The sequence below is a fragment of the Kryptolebias marmoratus genome, linkage group LG24 (assembly GCF_001649575.2).
Source record: "Kryptolebias marmoratus isolate JLee-2015 linkage group LG24, ASM164957v2, whole genome shotgun sequence".
Taxonomy (NCBI): domain Eukaryota; kingdom Metazoa; phylum Chordata; class Actinopteri; order Cyprinodontiformes; family Rivulidae; genus Kryptolebias; species Kryptolebias marmoratus.
The window spans coordinates 6163410-6182953 of NC_051453.1; the positions used below are offsets into that span (position 1 = coordinate 6163410).

Below are 19544 nucleotides of genomic sequence, written 5' to 3' on the forward strand. Positions count from 1 at the left end.
ACGGTGACGACTGATTTAAGGATCTGTTTACTTCAGTGTGGGAATATTATTTATTTTTTTATGCAAGTTTTAATTCCAAGTATTCCAGCGAAGCATGGCAAACATTTTCTTGCAGCAGTGAGGCAGAGTTTTCGAGTTTCGGACTCCCAACCAAATGGAAATACTCATGTCTCTATCTTGAATATTCATCAGTGAAACTGGAATATTTATATAAACATGCATCTGTTATCTTATCTGTTCCAGTCTATCCCTCACCACAGCCCCAACAATAATAGTCTAGATGAATAATTTAGGATTTAGAAAAGTTGAGGAGTTTTTATTCTTGCATTCTGACTCTGTGGCTGCAGGGCTGCAGAGGGAGAGTGTGAGGCCATGCTGCACGCTTATCTCACGTGTCAGCAGAGCCCTGCCAGAAACAAAAACAACCAGCAGCCACACAGTGGAGTTAGATTTCCCTTTGACAAGTCGGGACACACCAAAATGTTCCCCTTTCCGATTGTGGGAGGGATTTTTTTTGTCTCATAAGGCTTAAAGATAGTCAGCACTCCACTGCTCTGTGGTTTGCTTAGATATCTAAAAGTGAGGCCTAAAGACAGCTGACCTTAAACACATTTCTCTGGGTGTTGGATATTCTGCGTAAATCAGACTTCCTGACAGCTTCTGAGTACATGGAGGAGCGTATCGGGTCCCACAGCGACATCAGAGGACTCTGCAGGCGTGCGTGCCGCCAGAGAAAGAGGTCAGCCCTCACTGACGCTACCCTGAGGTGTCACTGTTATCTGCAGCAGCTCAGCTCTTCCCCTTTCTGCAGAATGAGTGAAGAAGTGACACAGAGGGAGAGGAACTCGTTAAAAGTTTGGAGGTTGCATTTCAAAGTTTGCTTGTTTTTTTCCCGGACCTTCTCAGGCACACAACGACTGTCACGTGTGGGATTAGTTTGTGTTTACAATCAAACTAATGAGAACTTAAACCAATGTTCCTGAGCTGAGTGTTCAGTCATAGCAGCAGTGAAATATCTCCCACTTCGCAGTCTTGTTGGGGCTTGCCTGGGACTCCTCTGGACAAACGCTGCAGCATTCCTTAATGGATTTTCCTGCATCCAGAAGCAGTGAGGATGAGTCAGATCTGTTATCTGTCTGATTTTATCTGCTTTGTTTCCACCTCAAAGCTGGATTCTTCCTTTTGTTTTGGTTCACCTCTGAGCCGAGCCTCACGGCGTGAATCCAGAACCGCCGGTTGATTCAGAGGAGAGCAGGGTTCAGGTCAGATGTGCGGCTTGTTCTCCTTACAGCCGAGTCACATTTTGAGTCGGGAGCTCAAAGGAAAATGAACAAAGACCCCCGATTGGCAAAGAAAGGGGCACCGCTTTATTTTGGACCCGGTCGGAGACACTCGTGCTTGGGGTATGTTCCTGAACGCCACTCATTCTGCATCTTGTCTGTTTGTGTGTCTGTTACCACAATAACTCCTGAACCACTGGATGGACTTTAATGAAATCCACAGAAAGTAATCATTGGATGTACATCTACAACTGATTAACTTTTGGAGTCAGCCTGATTTAAGATGGCCACCACGGCCAACTGACCTTAGACCTATAATTCAGACATTTTTACAGATATTGGGCTAAAGTTTAGAGTGGTCATCATTCAACTCGTACTCTAAATGTTCATCATTGCTCAAGAGTTTGGCTTAAAACTTCAGCATCGACTGTTTGAGTCAGCCTTGTGTGTCTGTTAGCAAAATATCACACGAACCACCGCACAAATTTTAATGACGCTTTCAGAAAGGAATCACTGAAGGTACAGCTCCAACTGTTTAACCTTTGGAGTCAGCCCAATGAAGGATGGCCGCCACAGCTAATCAACTTTTACTCAATTAACTTTACAGCTACTGAGCCAAAATTTGGTGTGGTAGTAGCTGAGAATCATTAACAACTTATACTCTGAGCGTGACGTCTCAATTTATCGCCTGAGTTTGTGCATTTTGTTAAACTGGTAGAACTCTGTCATTTCTCAGCATAAGATTATCTCAGTTTAATCAATGCTGGACCTTTAATCTAACAGGAAAGAACCAATAGTTAAATAATATTCTGAGCGCCTAAAGATTTAACCCAGATTGTCCCGATCCTACCTGTTGTGTGCGCATAAAAAAAAACCAGTGGATTTACTCAGTTTCCAGAATATCTTTTATGCAAATCATAGTTTTGTATGCATTTCTCTTTTTTTTCTGACTCCATGTTTAAGTTTATTGTAGTACGGCTGCAATATGCTTCCCAGTTTTAACTTTAACCATTCAGTTAAAAATATATACCACAAAGACGTATCTCTGTTGGAGGGAACAGAGAAGGCAGGGGGTGATAAAGTTGGTTTATCATTTGTTCATGATCTGGAACAATTTTCATTCAAGTAATGAAGTCGAACATTAAACTTTAGTATCGCTCAGACTCAGAAAAAGCTAATAAACGGCTGTGGAAAGGCTCAGCACTGAGGCCAGTTTTAGCAGTTTTAGTTTTTTGTCATTTTACATAACAGTTTTCAAGAGGAAGCTAGTTTTCTTTGTGGCAACATTCTGGTTAAAGACTTCCTGTTTTTCATTGTTGTTGTATTTGCTGAAAGTTTCCCCGACTCGTTTATCAACGCGACACAGATCTTGAGATGCAGGTTGGAGCTGACATGTTTCAGAGCAGAGGTGGGGACGGACGGGGTGTTTTGGATGTGTGCTAACTTTTCTGTTGCTAACGTCCCAATGAAGCGCTGACTCACGTTATGTTTATGATTATCACACACACACACACGCTTGGCGCTGAGCATGAAGCACATGCAGGTTTTCTGCTTGTTAAAACGTGTTTCTGCCTGTATGTTGTGGGTTCTCCTGTTCCTGTCCTCAGTGCTGATAAAAACACAAAACTGTTCTTTGGGGGTAGCCTCACAGACCACGTCCCATCCCTACCACAAACACACATCACACCTACAAGTGTGTGTGGTATTTTTTTATAGCACCTTGTTGCAGGAAGTTTACGTTTCACAAACATATTTGCTGCTGCTTGTAGTCGTGGAGTCTTAAATTTCTGCAAAAGGGCATTTTTATCGCTTTTATTTGTTCTTTGAAGTGATAATGGTTTCAACTTCAATGCTAAAAAGCATTAGAAGATAAGTAATTGACATTTTATCTTATCTGGAAACAGTGTTTGTCTCTTTTTTATCAATGTTCTGTGGCAAGTTATCCATTTCTCCTTTAACAGATGACAGAAATATTTCAAACAGCTGGATAGTTTCCAGTAAAACCTGCGAATCAGGCTAAAGATGCTCAAATCTCCTCCTAGCAGGAAGCTGCCCAGTCCACATCCAGTAAAACCTGCTTCAGGACCATGAGTCCAAGCAGGGCGGGAAAGAAAGGGGCTGGGCACGCTGGGCAGCCATAACACAGCAGACCCCCAAAATAACCCCCCCGCTCCCCGGCTGGGAATAGTTTTCAGCCCCGCCAGCTTGGCTGCATATAACACGTGAATGCGACACATGTTTCTTGTTTATTGTACACACACACACACACAGCAACCTGCCATCGTCACCCGTCCCAAAATTGATATTGATTGTTCCACCAGAGAGTTGCTATAGGTGCTTTTCGGTCACGTTGCAAAACGTGTTTGTGGGTTTTTTTTAACTTAAAAACACATTTGATAGAATTTTGCGCTTTTTATCAGTTTGATTTTTCCCATTTTGAGCAGAGACATGGCATTAATTTGGGATTTACTAATGAAATAAAACAAAAAATGATTCAGAAGTTTCAGTTTTTACAATTAAACTTTCCAGAGCTGCTCCTCTGGACAGGAAGATCCTTGCTGTTGTGCTGTCTGACCGTAGATTACTGCTGTTTCTGTATAAGCTGTGATAAAAGCTGTGCTGTCCTTGTTTATGTGCATCTTTGTGTGTGTTGTTTTGTTTTTTTAGACAAAGGGTGACCTCTACTGGGCATTTGGCTGAACTGAATCAGACACGCTCACAGAAGTATTTTGGATTTATTCATCAAAATGTTGCATCATTTCCTTGTGTGGGTTGCTGTAAATACTGAAGCATCTTTACTCAAACAATAACCAATTAGTTATTAAAAAAAAACAATGGAATAAGATGATGGCTGTCACAGCTAATCACTCTTAGCCTACATTAAATGGCTATAACTCAGGTATAGACACAGACTCCAAGTGTTAACAGATTTTCTGAGATCTTGGCTATAAAATGGCTACAACTCTGTTCCTTTTTGTCATAAGATAATCTCAGTTGTGGCGTAAAAGATGGTAAAGTAACCCCGTTCTGAAATTGTCTTGAATTGTGTTTTTTGTCCCACTACTCACACCAACCGTGTCTCAAACAAAACGCCTTTTTTTTCTTAGCTCCACATGCTAAAAAGATTTGCAGTTTTATTAGCCCTGCAGACTGTAGAAACCTCTGAATAAGTTTCTTGTTTCTTTTGTCAGTGGCATTTCTGAAGCTGTTAAATAATTACATCATTATGAAGGAAAGTGGAAACAGTCCACTGGATATTTTTTCTTCCCCTCTCCTCTCGTTTTATTATGAGTCTGGCCGATATCTGACACAAGGCTTGAAACTTCTGTATCAGTCTAAACTTGGCAGAGCCTCACATTAAACACGGCCTCGTGCTTACAGGGACAGATGCACACACATTCACGACACTCCTCCCTCACAGCTTGTTCCCATTAGCACAACTAATGCTGTCATACGAGTCAGAAGCCAGCTGGGCCCGAGAAGTCATTTGGCCGGTGGATTCGGTTACACAGCGGCCTAACAAACACCTCGTTCTCAGCAAATCCCCGGCCCGGCATCTGTTTCCCACTCCAACATGTTTCACAAACACGTCGCAAAAGGACACCAGACAGTAATGGTGAAAGGAGGGGGGGGCTTCGGTTTAATTGTGCGAATGCTGAGTCAGCATTCACGCTGTGGTTTTCCTGGTTTTCTTTCCATACATTTTTTTTTTTTCTGACCATTCATAAATGAAAACATTCGTCTCGTTCAGGAGATGGCTGCTGCAGCTTTTGTAGCTTTTTAATCTTTCTAAATATTTAACTTTATTTGCAAAAAAACTGAAAGCAGTGACGTCTCTTCAACTCTTTCAAAAACATTTCTTTTTAAATCTACATCAGCACACTTCTGCTACTGCTAATTCTCTGTTGCTAATGCTAATACTACTACTGCTAATGGTATTTCTACTATTTCTAATACTACTCCTAGTAGTATCAATACTTATGACTAGCCTTTTGCTACTTTTAGCTGATAGTTTGCTAGTTTTAGCTACTATTACTGTTACCTTTTTGCTTCCATTCTGCTCCTTTTAGCTTCTGTTCTCTTCAGCAACTCAATTTGAGCAGGGTCTTTTAGCTTTCAGCATTCAGACTGCAGTTTCTGTAGTTTAACTGTAGATTTTTGACAATTCACTGTTTTGTGACTCAGACATGTTGTTTATGCTCTTCAGTGTTAAACAAAGGGCAGTCTTTGTGCCTTGTTTGTGTTGTTTAGTTTGAGGATTTAAATCAGATGTTAGATATTAATCTTTCCGTTTAGGGATCTCAACAAAAAGGCAGCTGTGAGGCTCGCATTGGAAGAGTTTCTGCTTGTCATCAGGGCGGCTGGACCTGCAGCAGCGTCCTTCAAGTGAAAACGTTTCAGAGGTCTCTGTCTTTAATTCTCATCTGGAAGTTGTGTGCAGAGAAACTACGGCTCATGATGGTTATTCAAAACAAACCTGAGCCGCTGCAGCTGTGCGTCTCGTATCCCTTTTAATAAAAGGTGCAAAGGTTTAGTGCTTTTCCAGACAGGAGGCTGGTGAGGAGGACTTAATGTGCCGCAGAATTATATTACTCATTCCTGCTGAAACCGATGCCAGGGAGCTGCAGGGAAAGCTTTGACTGAGGGATGAAGTTTATATCCTAGAAGAGCATTTCGGCCTCTCGAGGAGCTGTTTCTTATATTTGAAGTTTTTTGAAAATAGCTTTCAGTTTGAAACAGGGAGAGTCTAACTAAGAGCTCATATAGTTGCATCTTTATCTGAGTTCACTAAACTCGTTAATCCTTGATTTTACTAATGTTGTTCTTCGTCAGTGTTTCTTTCGGTGCTTTTAAAACATCAGGGGCTGAAACTCTGCTAAGTTTTCTTTGCCCTTATCGCCAACATGCAACAAATTGGTTCTAGTTTTACAGAGTCGTGGACAAAATATCAGACTGTTCAGATTTAAAATGTTGAAAAAGTCCCACAAGAGGTGAAGTTGAGGCCAGCATGAAACTAGCTCAGGGTAATAGTTTAATTTGATGGAATGATGAAGAGCGAACTTATTTTGCCCTCCTGATGGCCTTCAGTTTTTATTTTTATATTTTTGAACAACATCAGTGCAGCAGGTCGACTGATGTAACCCTGTTGAACCAGTGATTTCTTTATGTAACTGAGACAAAACGATATGTGGAGGCCTGAATTTGATGAATTTTAATCAAAATCTCAACCTGGAGGATCAGGAGATGTTTAAACAAAAATACCGGTGGTTGGATATTAGGTGTCAGACGAGGAAAAAGATGCGTTTTCCGGGAAATTCAGTGAACGCTAAATTTGTAAAATTGTATGTAAATGCTAAAAATAGCAGAATCATAACTGAAAGCTGAAAGTAAAATAAACAAATCGTAGCTGAAAGCTCAAATTTCCAAGACGGTAGGGTTAAAATTGGCCAGACAGTTGCTTAAAGTAGTTTTTCTGGTGGGAAATGTTTTGTAAAAAAAGTTAAATAGTTACAAATACTAAAAGTCATAACACTATTCCTAATGAAGCTGAATGGCTAAAACAGCAAGTTTGGGGAAATAGTTTGACTAAAAACAGGAAAACAATAGTATAAACGGTGACTCAGCATTCACTCGTTTAACAGCAGAGTGCTCGAGGCTCTGAGGAAATGATCAGTATTATTCACATCCTCATGAATACCAGCAGAGCTGCAACCTTCAGATGAATCTTTTAGCCCTGGAGAGCTACAAAAAAATACAAATAAGCAAGCTGAAACTTCTGTCATCCCCACATCACCCCATCTGCGTCAACTTTGCAGCCAGCCGTTTTATTTGTTCAAACGTCTCCTCCCATGTAGCTGCCAACACATCCATCTCAGTGTCACAAAAGACAAATATTTGCCTGCGATGTCGACAGCAAAGGGTTCGTCGTTTCAGGACATCGTGAGGTCATCACGCCAGTCGCTGTGGCGAAACGAACTGGAGGAACTCCAGCAGGTTAGCAGCTACCACACCTCGTCCTGCAGGTGAAACTCCTGGATTTGATCTGAAAGCAGAGATAATTCAGAGATGGATGAAAGTTTAACAAATATTAAAGGAAAAGGACAGTTAAAGACATCAGCGGAGGAAAACAGAAGCTGCACAATTTTAACAATTCATCAGATCCAAATTTCATTAGAGTAGTTCTCACCTGCTGCCGAAAGGTGAAGGTGAACAACAATGTGTGTCTGTCAGGAAATTAACTTTTAACTTAAACCCAACTCAAGATGGCCACCATTAATGGACATCATTCAGTCAGTTCTGCAGATATTGAGCTATAATCTGATGTGGTGGTAGCTGAGAGGTAGCAGGCGATATGCATTCGTTTAATAAATGTTAGACCTTTTTTTATGAAATGCATTGGTCTAACTTTGCAGATGTTTTTGTTCTGCTAGTTTTCTGAGAAGTTGTGATTGTTAAGCTTGCAAACAGTTAAAATGTCCTCAACAGACGCACTTATTTACTGTAACACACACTTTTCTGTGTGTATATATAGATATATACACACACACACATACAGCCTCCTACACTCAGAGCAGCAAACACAAGCAAAGACTCCCCCTGATTCTCTTCCTGCCCCCACACATACTGTACATGCACGTGTTTTTTAAAGCCTGGAAGGAGGAGGCAGACAGAAAAAGCCACAGGGAGGCGAAGGGAGGGAGGAGTGTGTCTCCAAAGCAGAAGGAGAGTTCAGCTCTGAACTTCTCAACGTGGATTGGAAACCGACTCTTCCTGCTGACTCTCACCGTGAATCTGCAGCGTGCTGCTGAGGAAATAGCTCTTTAAAAGCTGCGCTCTCCTCCTCTGCTCACGTTGGACTCGGAGTCATGCGGCTGAAACGCACCGTGGAGGGCTTCCCTCCGTCTGCCTGCGCCTCCCTGGAAACATGTTGGAGGGAAGAGCGGGGAGCCTTCAGGAGCCCAGGAGCCGAGGAGCGCTCCGAGGAGGAGGAGGACAACTAGTGTAAACTGTACGGGGAGACGCTCGGGGGCGCAGACATGAGTTTACCCACAAACTGTGTGTATCTGACCCCCTCGGTCCAGGACCGCTGCTTCAAAGTGCGGAGTGGGAACATCTGTGGGTCGCCGTGCGCCGTCAACCGGCCCATCGACATCGTGCAGAAGCGCAGGCGGTAGGACAGATGTTGCTCCGTCCAGATGTTGTTGCACAGTTTTTAACACGATCCCGTCGAACCAGTTCTTCAAATTAGGTCTTTAAATTGTACTTGTGAGAAAAATTATGCAACTTTTTGCAGCAGTGTTAGAAATCTTTAACTCAGCTGGGAGCACCATAGATAGATAATTAAGATATATTATTCCAATCTTATCAAAAATGAATCTTTATTATCATTTTTATAAAACATTTAAAGTTTTAGTGAATTTTAAAGCTCACTGAGGTGGTTATTCCTTTTATAACTTCTCCACAAAAAGATTATTTCTGTCAAAGTGTTTGAAAAGAATTAAAAAAATAATAATTTGGCCACAATTTAATCATAATTTTAAGGGTTTTATTATATTACTTTGCCTGAACAGACACAGCAGTTTTCTTTAATTAACTTTCCTTTCCAGGATTTATTTATTTTTGTCTGTCTCTGAATTATTTCAGCTGTATTTTAAATAGTTTTTTGTAATTTCGCTTTTCTTTTTTAACCAGTCATGTTTAACTGTCAGTACAAGAAGTCCGCCCTTCCCTGATGTTAAAGTGACCTCAGTTTACTTTAATTTCATTTCCTAAAAGTCAGTCAGATCTTTTCTTTCTCAACTTTTGCAAACTAATCTTTAGAAGCTCCGGTTTGACGTAGGTAGATATAAACAGGAACAAAAAAGCTTAAAAGTTGAGTGACTCCACTAAATGTTATCCTAACTGGTTTCGAGTTGTTTGGTGAAATTTTGAGTCGGTTTCGGTCGATTTAACCCAGGATGTGGTAACAGAAACTGCAATCGGTCCTAATTGGTTTTATTCTGAAAAAATAATGTGAGACGGATGAGCTCACTCACCGTTTTGATTAAAAGCTGCTTGTTTGTGTAACTGTGAGTCAGATGAAGTGATGTGGCTCTCTGGAATTTGTGAATCAGTGTGAATCAGTGAGGACATGTTTTACGGTCTTCATGCAGCACGAATTACCGGATAATTTGGAATATCTGTGTCTTTCTCCTCGTTAGTTTGGCCTCGTTCAGTTGCAGCGTTCAGTTGCCTCAGTGCTGTGAGGCAAAGCAGGTTTTCCCTCCTCGCTGGAAGCATATGGTGGAGCGACTGTAGGCGTTGACGACACCTCATTCTGACCAGATGTGTGTATGTTTCCGCCTACTTCAGAGGAAACTCTGCAGCCGACCTTCTAGAAAGTAATGACGACATCAGCGGGGAGCGGGGATGCATCAAAGTAACTTCATAATGTCCACCCACTAATAAAACATAAAAACCTTCAAAGGCACATGACAAATTAAAGTTATTACAGGATGACTCGACCACATGTGTGTAACGATACGCTCAGAGGGAGCATTTAATCCAACCTCAGCTTTTGGAAAAGGAGCTTTAACACACATGACATCCACCTTCTCGTCATCTTTATTTTCCATGAACACTGTTGAGTCACAACACGAGCTTCTGAAGCGTGCTCTGTTTTGTGTTTCTGCTCTGTCCTGCTTCATTTCACTCTGTTATCATGACTCAGCACTTTTCTTTCATACTGCGTCATCATCCCTCATATGGTGGCTTTATTTACAGTAAGGCTCTCGTGTTTGTGAAGTTTGTAGACAGCCGCTGACAGTATTTAAGCCCAAAATACACTTTTATGTTGATTATTGCATTAAGTTCTTAGTTTGGACAACAAATAATAATAATGACGTCAGATTAGCGCAAAGAAGAAGCTAAAATGAATAAAATGTGATTTATTCTTTCTCAGAAATGATAAAAGTAACTGCAGCACACTGCTCTCACGATAAAGCTTGTTAAATTAATTGGGAATTAATTAATCTAAGTTCCTTTGCATTATAAAATGCTCCTTTTCTGTTTATTATTGTAAACTTGTGTTTGAGTAGTTGACTTTTAGTGAAGTTATGCTTTTAAAGACATAAATGTGTAATTATTACACACTAGTTTTGGACTGATACTTGCCCAAACTATTTAATCTTAGACAGTTTGTCCTCTTTTAACTGTTTTCTGAGAGGAATTGAGGTCATTTGATTATCACATGGCACTAATTTATTTACCTGAAACAGTTTTCATTCCTATTATATAATATTTCAGTTTAGAATGACTCTTACAGCGATTGTATTTCAAACGGGCCATTTTCTGCAGATAGTTTTGGTCTTGTCCTGCTTGTTGTCGCTCTACTGTGTGTCTCCAGTCTGATGATGATGAGGATGATGATGAGGGACATTATTCATTAATCTCCCAGCAGATATTCCCGCTGAATCCCGCCTCCCTTGGTCAGAAGGAGCTCATATTTCTGAGAATATTCACATTCATGACGCTGCCGCTCATGTTTTTTCAGCAGAGACTCGACAAAAAACAACCTTTTGAACAAAAACACCTTTTTTAAATCAATCAGTCTGCTTTTTGTCTTTAATTACCAGACAGTTTGGTGAATGTTTGAGATGCAGTAAATTGAAATCATGCTGTGTTTTCTGCACTGAAATGTCATGTTTGTGCAGCCTCGTGTTCCTCCTATAAAATGATTGACGTTATTACAACTATTCAGTGACAATCGGAAAGTGTTTTAATAATTATTACAGTAAATCTCTGTTGCAGCACTCAGGTTGTTATAAAAGCTCGTCCAGTTTGTATTTTTATGTAAGGAAGCTGCTGGTTTTGGCTCCTGTTCTGCATTTGGTAACACTTCTCTAAAAGGGCAACTTTATAAATGTTTTTTTAATGAGTTATAATTAGGTCATTCATGCATTTGTTGTTGTTTTTTTTACTTGAATGCTAGTCGTGTGTTGTGTGAGTTTGGTCTTAGAAAAACCAGTGCTTGCAGTGCTTTACCTGCTCTATTTGTCCATTTTGCAATAATTAAAGCCTAATAAATATTTGTTTTTACCTTGATGTCTGCAGGTTGTGATCAGTAGAAAAAAGCAGCATCAAAAGGTTAATTTAGATTGAAGATTTTATCCACTAATTAGGAAATTAAATCATGTATGGGTGTATGATGAACTGAATAATTTGCTTTAAAAGGAAATGAGGTTGTCAGTGAGTCTCTGCAGGTATCAGCAGAGTTTCAGTGTTTTCTGCGTGTACCCTGACCCTCAGCAGTGACTGACACCTGACCCTTGATGGTGTCGCGGCGGGCGGTCCAGCCCCGTGGGCCTCAGCCCGTGTCAACAACCTGCAACGTGACACACGGCACACTCTACCTGAGATCAGAGGTGCCGGCGCGTTGCAACATAATGTTGAAAGGTAGTCACGACGGCTCACGACTTCATCGTGCTCACGCTGATGATGAGTCAGTATCAGCAGTCTCATTATGCCGCTGCAGTTTTTCAGCTCTGCTCACTTATCCTGACAGAAATGATGGATTCCTCGCTCCGTCCTGCTGCGGCACAATCAGAGTGATTTATACCTGTCACAAGCGTCAGCTGCACGGCCACACCGAATTCATCTTAACATGTTTGCTGAATTAATTCCCGAAGTTTCTTCCTGTTAAAAGCATTTTCCTCTTCGTCTCCTTCATGTGAAGCAATTCATGGACTTCCACAGCTACAAACCTCTTTTATTGTTACTTTTCCAGCGACTAATTTGCATAATTTGTGTTGACTTGGATTATCATTACACAGGAACAAATTAGCTTGAAATGAAATGTTTGAACTGGGCTTGTTTTTGTCTCTAAAGTTATGAGATGAGTTTTGTTGTGGATTAAAGGCCTAGCCTTCCTTGAAGAAATGCATATTGCCCGCCGCAGTTTTTTCTTATGATGAGAAATAACAACAAACATTAGCTCAGTCTCTGTTAAACTGACTTACTTAAAGTCAAATAGTTGTGGCACATCTTGAATTGGGTCGGCTACAAAACTTAATTAGTTATAAAAGTACAATCAGTGATTACTTCCTAAAGGTTTTGATATATAATGGATAAAGTAGACACATAACAACACACACAGGCAATAACATAATCATCTGCTTTTACTTTTCTTAAGTGGGTGATGCTTATTTTTCTATAAATACACTTAAATCAACAAAAAACAGTGAATCTGAGTGTATTTATAGCTAAAATGTTTATTCCGTGCATAAAGGATTGCTTTGCTTCAAACAGTGGTTATTTCTGACATTTTCCTTTGTGAAAACTTTAATGAAATGTTTGATTTTTCCTAAATTAAAGTGTTTGAAGAAATCTACAGAATTATACCAAAGAAAAAAGGATGATCTTCATGGTTTTACCTCAGCCTTCAATCCATACCACAACAATTTGTTGGTGTTGGAGATGTCTCGTTTGTCACAAATGCAAATAAAAAGTGAAAAACTTGACATCCTTGCTTGTTCTGCAGCTGTGGTAACGTTTACAGTTCAGTTTCCTCTCTGAGTGGATCTTAGCTCTGCAAATATCACGAGGTTCTTCTGAATTGTTCTTTGCTGTGAATAAAACTCGCCTGCTCATTTTGTGACCCGAGGTGGGGACTAACAGGAAATATTGACGTGACAATGGCTGTTCCCTGGCCTTGCTTCCAAATCATTTCCAATTCACGGACAGGGCTTCAACCCGCCGAGTCTCTGGAGTCACTTTCCTCCGTTCCTGCAAACAAACAGAAATCCCACAGCATCCGCAAGATCAACCAGCTGCTTCTTCTTTTTCTCTCGTAGCGTTTTTTTCTGCCTGTTTTGATCTTTCCTCTTGGTGGAGGAACAAAAACCGCAGCGAGCGGAGCGTTGGGCCGGGAGTAATTTCAGGCCTGCAAACCGGTCGATTGACATTTCAGCGACAGCCATGAAGCCATAACTGACGTCAGCAGACAAGCGTGATTGTGTTTCTGTGACCGTGTTGAATATCGCTGATAGAATAGAGGACTTGGTGTCATCCCGACGTCCCTGTGAGTCCAGGAATCATCGTCCACTCGGAGACAAATTAACCCTCAGCGAAGCGGCTTCACAGACTTTTGATGAACAAGGAAATCAGGCGTCCACATGAGGCCCGGTCCTGTCACAGGTGAACTTTATCACCTACACACACCTCAGTGCTCCGCCTACACAGCGGGAGGCCAGGTAGGAAAAGACTGAGGACTTTTTAATTAAAATGAGGGGTTGACAGGGACCTGAGCGAATGAAAAGACGGGGTTTGTAGCAGAGAATTGAACAAACACAAACATGAGGGACACGTAGAACGTCTTTGAACCGCACTCAGTGGAGTTTGATTAACAAATGATGCTTGCAAATGAAAGAAATAAACTTTTGCTCTCCTAAAAGTCAGCACCTCGGCTCAAGGTACACACGGGTAATGGAAACCAGATTTATCTTTCTTGTTTGAACTTGTTTTTGTGTAACGTAAGACGATGCAGGAGCGGTTTTCGAGGTCAGAACTGAGTCTGCAGCCTGTTAGGACTGAATGAACATGACGTGAACTGGATTTCTTTTCTTCACAGACACGAAAGAAACCGTGTTTAACTTGGATCAGATATTCTTTTTGTTGAAGTCGGCGTCCGGACTGATGCTGTTCTTGGAAAACGCACCGATACGTGGCTTGGAAATATGTAGGAAATACATGGGAAATAGATGTAACTCTTGATTTTTTTTTGTGTTTAATTTGCTTTTTATCACCCACTGCCAAAGCAATAATGTCCTTGCGTATGTCTGTGTCTGTATTTGTCTACAAATTTAACAAAATATGGATGGATTTTATTGAAACTCTCAGAAAGTAATGTACATTTACAACTCATCACCTTTTAGAATCAGTCCAAATCGGGATGGCTGCCACAGCTAATCGACTTGAGCCAACACAAAATGGCTGTAACTCAGTCGGTTTTACAGAGAGAGTGTCATTTTCCAGGGTTTTACCAACTCCATCCCTTCTCAGCATAAGATGACTTCGGTTTGAAACTCTGGCATGTCAGGCAGTGGGCGATATGCATCTTATTTTTCAAACTTTGCTTTCTTCTGAGCCAATCTTTGCTCCTGAAACCACCTAAAGCGGTTCAGGACACGTTGCTGTTGCGTCTGTCTCGTCGTGCCCCGCTGATCGGCGATGTGATTGGCTGCTCCTCGGCTAATTACAGGAGGAAGTGGCGCGCTCCCGCCTCACCTCCATTTTCAATCACTGTATCCCGAAAGGCGCCAATTAGTGCCATATGAAGGTGATTAGAGGAGCGCTCGCAGCACAGCCTGTTGCTGGGCAAAGGCACCGCGTTTGTGTGTCTGCGCGAGTGTGTGTATGAGTGTGTGATGACGCCCTGAACAGGCCTGCCCGGTTGCGTACCAGTTTGATGTAGGGTTGTTTGATTTTCGGGTCGATACTGGAGCCAAATCTAGATCTCTGCTGCTGGGGCTGTAATCACACACTGCCTGTGTGTGTGTGTGAGTGTGTGTGTGTGTGTGGCCCTGGGTGGTTTGGCCCAGTGTGTCACCCTTCTAACCAGTATCTAATGATGTCAATGCTGATCAGCCACTGTATGGATTTCTGCCCAGCGGGACGGACAGAGCTAATCGCTGCAGATGGGATCAATACCTGCCCTGATCAACCTTAGAGGCATCAAGGTCTTCAAAAATTTAACCGCTTCAGCTCCACTCAGATGTATTTATGTAAAAAAGGAGCAGTCTGTTAAAAAGCTGCCTTTTTAATTTCCACTGTAGTTGTATAAAAACATTTATTTTCAAAGTTCCAGCTGCTTTATTTGTTTTATTTTTCTCTTTTTTATTGCCTTATCCAAACAGAGGCCATTTTTATTGCATCTTTGTGGCATTTTCTTAAAATATTGAGTTATTTTTATCATTCTGGGATAACATCTTGATGTATTTAGTCGTTTCCACCTTGAAAAGGTCATCTTTTTGTGATATCTAGAAATTATTTTGAAGTTGCAAGAAATAAAAAGAATCCAGATAATTTATCGTACCACAAGTAAAAATGTTTTCAAGAAAATATTAATGAAAATTTTGTGTTTCATGGTAAAATAAATTAGCTAGCCTGGGATAAATACTGCCGGTCGAACAGTTTTTGATCAGAATCAAGTCTAGAATAAACTTTTTTTGTGTGTAGGATGATGTTTTTGAACATTTTTCTTAGAAATGAGCATTTAAAACCCCGCCAGCAAAACTCGGGTCTGTCTCCTCCTCGGCCTTTAGGTCAGAGAAAAAAATAAACACAGCAGCTGCTTTGACTGACTGCACCCCTCTCCTCCAGTTTTCTAAATTTAGAGGCACGAGCTGCTCTGCGATCAGATGGTTGACGCTGAGCGTTTTGCTCAGTTTGGACGGTGGACGGTCGGGTTAACAGAAGGAGCAAGTGGCTCTTTGAGGACGACTCACATGTAGGAGAGCAGTTAATGGTTTCATCCAGGATCTCTTGAGATGGCGCAGTGTGATTGATTTACGGTGTAAACTCAATGTTATGCTCTTTATTGAGGCTGCAGTTACTCTTTACAAAATGCAATGTTGTCTAAAAAGTACAAATATTCTTTAGTTGATGCAATAAAGTACAGAGTTTGTATCTTTTAAAGGCTCATTTTCAGGTATTTGTTTTATTCTCCATATAATAACTTTAGTCTCCTCTGCAGCTTTAGTTAGTTGTTTGTGAGAGATTAGGATTCTCAGTTAAATTAAAACACAATTATTTATTAACAAGCGTCAGACTAAGATGTCTGAAACTGAAATCAGAGCTAAACAATGATTAAAATCAGCTGAATACATTTCATTAAAAAACTGAATAAATTAGGAAGAGTCTGTCCTTTTTTTTAAGAATCTCTAATTTGACCGCATCAATAATATGCCGTATTAGTTGCGGTGCAAGAAAGAAATCTCCTTTTCTGTTTTAGAAATAAAGGTTTTAATTCATTTGTATTTATTCAGGAAAAGACAGGAAGTTTTTATTACATTTCAAACAATAAAACTTGTGTTTTTTACGAGGAACTTCTGTCAAGCGGTGAAGCAGAATATTTTGTTAGTGGTTAGGCTTTTGCTAAAAAAGTAAACAGACATAAAGAAAGTTTTCACAGGTCTTTTTATGACCTACTGTCTGTCATTAAAGAGCATAAATTTATCTGGTTGTTATTTGTTACAGCTGCAGTCGGATCCTCGTCCAAAAGCATATCCAGGTTTTTAATCAAGATAACGGGTGAGCCAGAGTTAGAAATACAAGAGGCAAACCTGTAAAATGCTGTAAGAGGAGCATTTTGTTCTTTTTAATTAAATCATTTCTTGTAAATCTTGGTTTGCTCGTAACATATTCATTTGTTTCTGCGCCGGGCCGTTTGTGAAGAGATCTGGAGGATCTGTGGAGTTTTCGGTCCCCGATTCAGGAGCTGGTTTCAGTCTTTCTATAAAAGCCAAAGACTTTCTGACTGCTTTGTTGTGGATTAGTGTTTTATAAGTCACAGTGAATTAATAAAAAGCTTGAACCTTAGGTTGTTACAGACAGTAGAGATGATGAATCTTTGGTCTTTTTTTGTTTTTTTCTGCTGCCAGTGGGTCATTTACTTTATGATAATCATTAATATGGCAGCTAGTTTCTTTTTTACTTATGACTTTATTTAATTAATACAAAATGAGCAGGGTTTCCTTATTAATCTACAAACCCAGGGCATGAGACCTGTCTGGAGTTTGGCGCTGCAGAAGAACAGTTTCATTTTCTTTCCTTCCAATAAAACTCAGATCAGAGTCTTTGTAAATAACTCCCCTGCTGCCCAGCCTCTCCTTTGTGTGTGCAGTCATGATGACATTTATACACAAAGAGCACAAAGTACAAACCTCACAGAGTGCCAGTGAAAGGAAAGATCTGTTTGCCACAGCTCTGGAAAGGAGAGGAGGGGGGGATGTGTTGTTTTTATGCTGCTTTAAGATCAAATGTACAATAAGCTCCGGCTGTCACACACACACAGACCTTTTCCTATCCTCATCAGGACTTTAGCTAATTTGCCAACTTGCCTTAACCCTGAATCACTTCCCTGACATTTTTGTTGTTGTGTTTTTTTTTATTACCATGATGTTTTGAACCAACCTCGGCCCCTGTCCCTGCTCCGCTTTCCTCCTCACCTCTCGCCTCTTCGCCTTCCTGGCGTGATGTTTGAGGACCCCCTCGGCCAATTCCCATGCTACGAGGAAAGAAAACAGGACGGGCCGCATGTGTGTGTGTACATTTTGACCTTTAGTCCTGCGACTGTGTCATCTCCCAGTCGAATAACATCTGGTTCTGATGGTGCTTCTCTGGATCAGTCTCACATACTTATTTGAAAGTTTCTTAAATCCTTCGGCCCTGATTCCCATGAGCGCTTCACACTCGTGCCAGAACTGGAACTGATCGAGTTTTTGCCATTTAACTTCAAGCTTTTTGTGCTGAATTGGTGATTTTCTGAGGATAAATCGCTGAGAGTGTGACAGATGTTTCATCCGTGGGTGGCTCAGAGTGTCCAGATGTGTTTTACGTGACATGAGCAAAATTGTGGAAAAAAAAAATCTAACATTGCCTTTGCATATTATGTAGGAAATGTAGTAAACTGAGAGGCTGGATGGAAAAATAAAGTTTGACAAAGTCTTAACCTATTTAAAACAAATGAACTTATTCAATATATCGCTTAAACTGAGAAGCTTTAATGTGTTTTTTATTTGGTTTTGTGGAAGAATAACTCCTCCTCTCACTGTTGTAAACTAAACATCCTGGGAACAAAAGCGGAGGTGAGGATGTGGGTGTAAAGGCCTGTGTTTGTCTCCGATAGAGGAAAGTTTATTAAAACAGAGCCTAAAGCGAGAAAAGGGAGCGCTGATGTGCGTCAGAGACACCAGGAACAATGCAGGACACAGGAGACAAGGCCAAGGTCACGTTTTACGTTGTGTTTTAACTGTACAAGACGCCATCTCACCGTCCTGCACGTCTGTCAGCTTTAAGTTAGGATAGCAGGGTTTAGTTCGTGTGTGACAGTTAGAGGAAGATATAGAGAAGGATTTATTGCCATCAGATGGTGTAAACCCCGAGTCTCACAGGTTTCCTGCTCAGCTGAAGCAAAACAGCAACTTGAAAACAAAATGAGCAGATACTGAACAATAATCTGAAACTGAAAGCTCAGATAGATTAATGTGGAGTGCGGAAAATCAGGAGAGCATCCTCCAACTTCTGCACAACTACAGGCACGTCAAGAATTGTTGCAATGCCCTATATTCCTCAGAAGTGGGCGCTGTGCTCCCATTTAAAGCTTGTTAACGTGGGGCTCTGGTTGTGTGCAGCAGCTGGACCTTCTGCTCGTCGATTCTTCGTGGTCTTGTATTCATGAGTGATATTTATTTTGTGCATCTTAACCTGCAGGAAACTCAGAACAAATGATGTTCAGTAAATATCTGTATGAGATACGTGAGACAAGTAATGATTCCTTTTTTTATTGCTCATGCAAAGAAATTTAAAAGACTCACACCTGTTTGTGTACACACGAGCCAGATCTTTGTCTTTCTGTGCGCTCAGTGATTGTCATATTTTATTTATAAGCCCAGTTTTGTTTTAGAAAGATCTTATTTTTTGTATTTAAAAACAGAAATGTGTATATTATTCTCTTTTGAGACCAATAATTGTTTTAGGTTTATGATTCTGAGCTGTGTGATTCATTTCTTCTTCACTGACATAAAAATATATATTTCTATGTGTGCATATGTGTGGCCATGAAGGAGATTTTACATCTGAGCTGCCCTGTTTCTCCTGCAAGATGAACGTTTTCTGCTAAGAGCTGAAACTCTGGTCATGTCGGCCTCATGATGTCTGATTCTCTAAGTGAGCATCAGCTGCATGCTGTTTCCTCTCACCCAAATATTCAGCTGAACGAAGGAGAAAAGGGAATTATATATATAGTGCAAAGATGTGAGGAAGAGACCTTTACTACACGAGGAGTTACCTCGTTGAATCTAAAAATAGACCCTCTCGTGAAAAAAAATCAGTAACCTGAGAGGAGAAGGCAGGGAAGGGGAGGAGAGGGGGAACCTACGTAAGCAGCACTACTAGTCTCTCAGTTCACCTCTTTCCTGTCAGGCAGATCTATTTATAGCTTCTGACGTCACTGGGCTCCTCTGAGCCTCGTCACGCCCGACTACACCGAGCTGGGAGCGAGGGAGG

General features: G+C 40.8%; 1 protein-coding gene across 9 annotated transcripts in view; it reads left to right on the forward strand.

Annotated features, from left to right (window-relative positions):
- LOC108234355 (cAMP-specific 3',5'-cyclic phosphodiesterase 4C) overlaps positions 1–19544 on the forward strand; it is a 93874-nt gene that overhangs the window by 52898 nt on the left and 21432 nt on the right. The window contains exon 1 of one of the 9 annotated variants that reach the window (XM_025005311.2): positions 477–1403. The exons of 4 other annotated variants lie outside the window; for them this stretch is intronic. In XM_025005311.2, coding sequence (XP_024861079.1) covers positions 1327–1403 — 77 coding nt within the window. In that variant the 5' untranslated portion in view covers positions 477–1326. Of the gene's footprint in view, positions 1–476; positions 1404–7960; positions 8452–13262; positions 13511–19544 lie in introns of those variants that run through there. 4 more of the 9 variants (XM_025005309.2, XM_025005310.2, XM_025005312.2 and 1 more) reach the window with 4 other exon arrangements.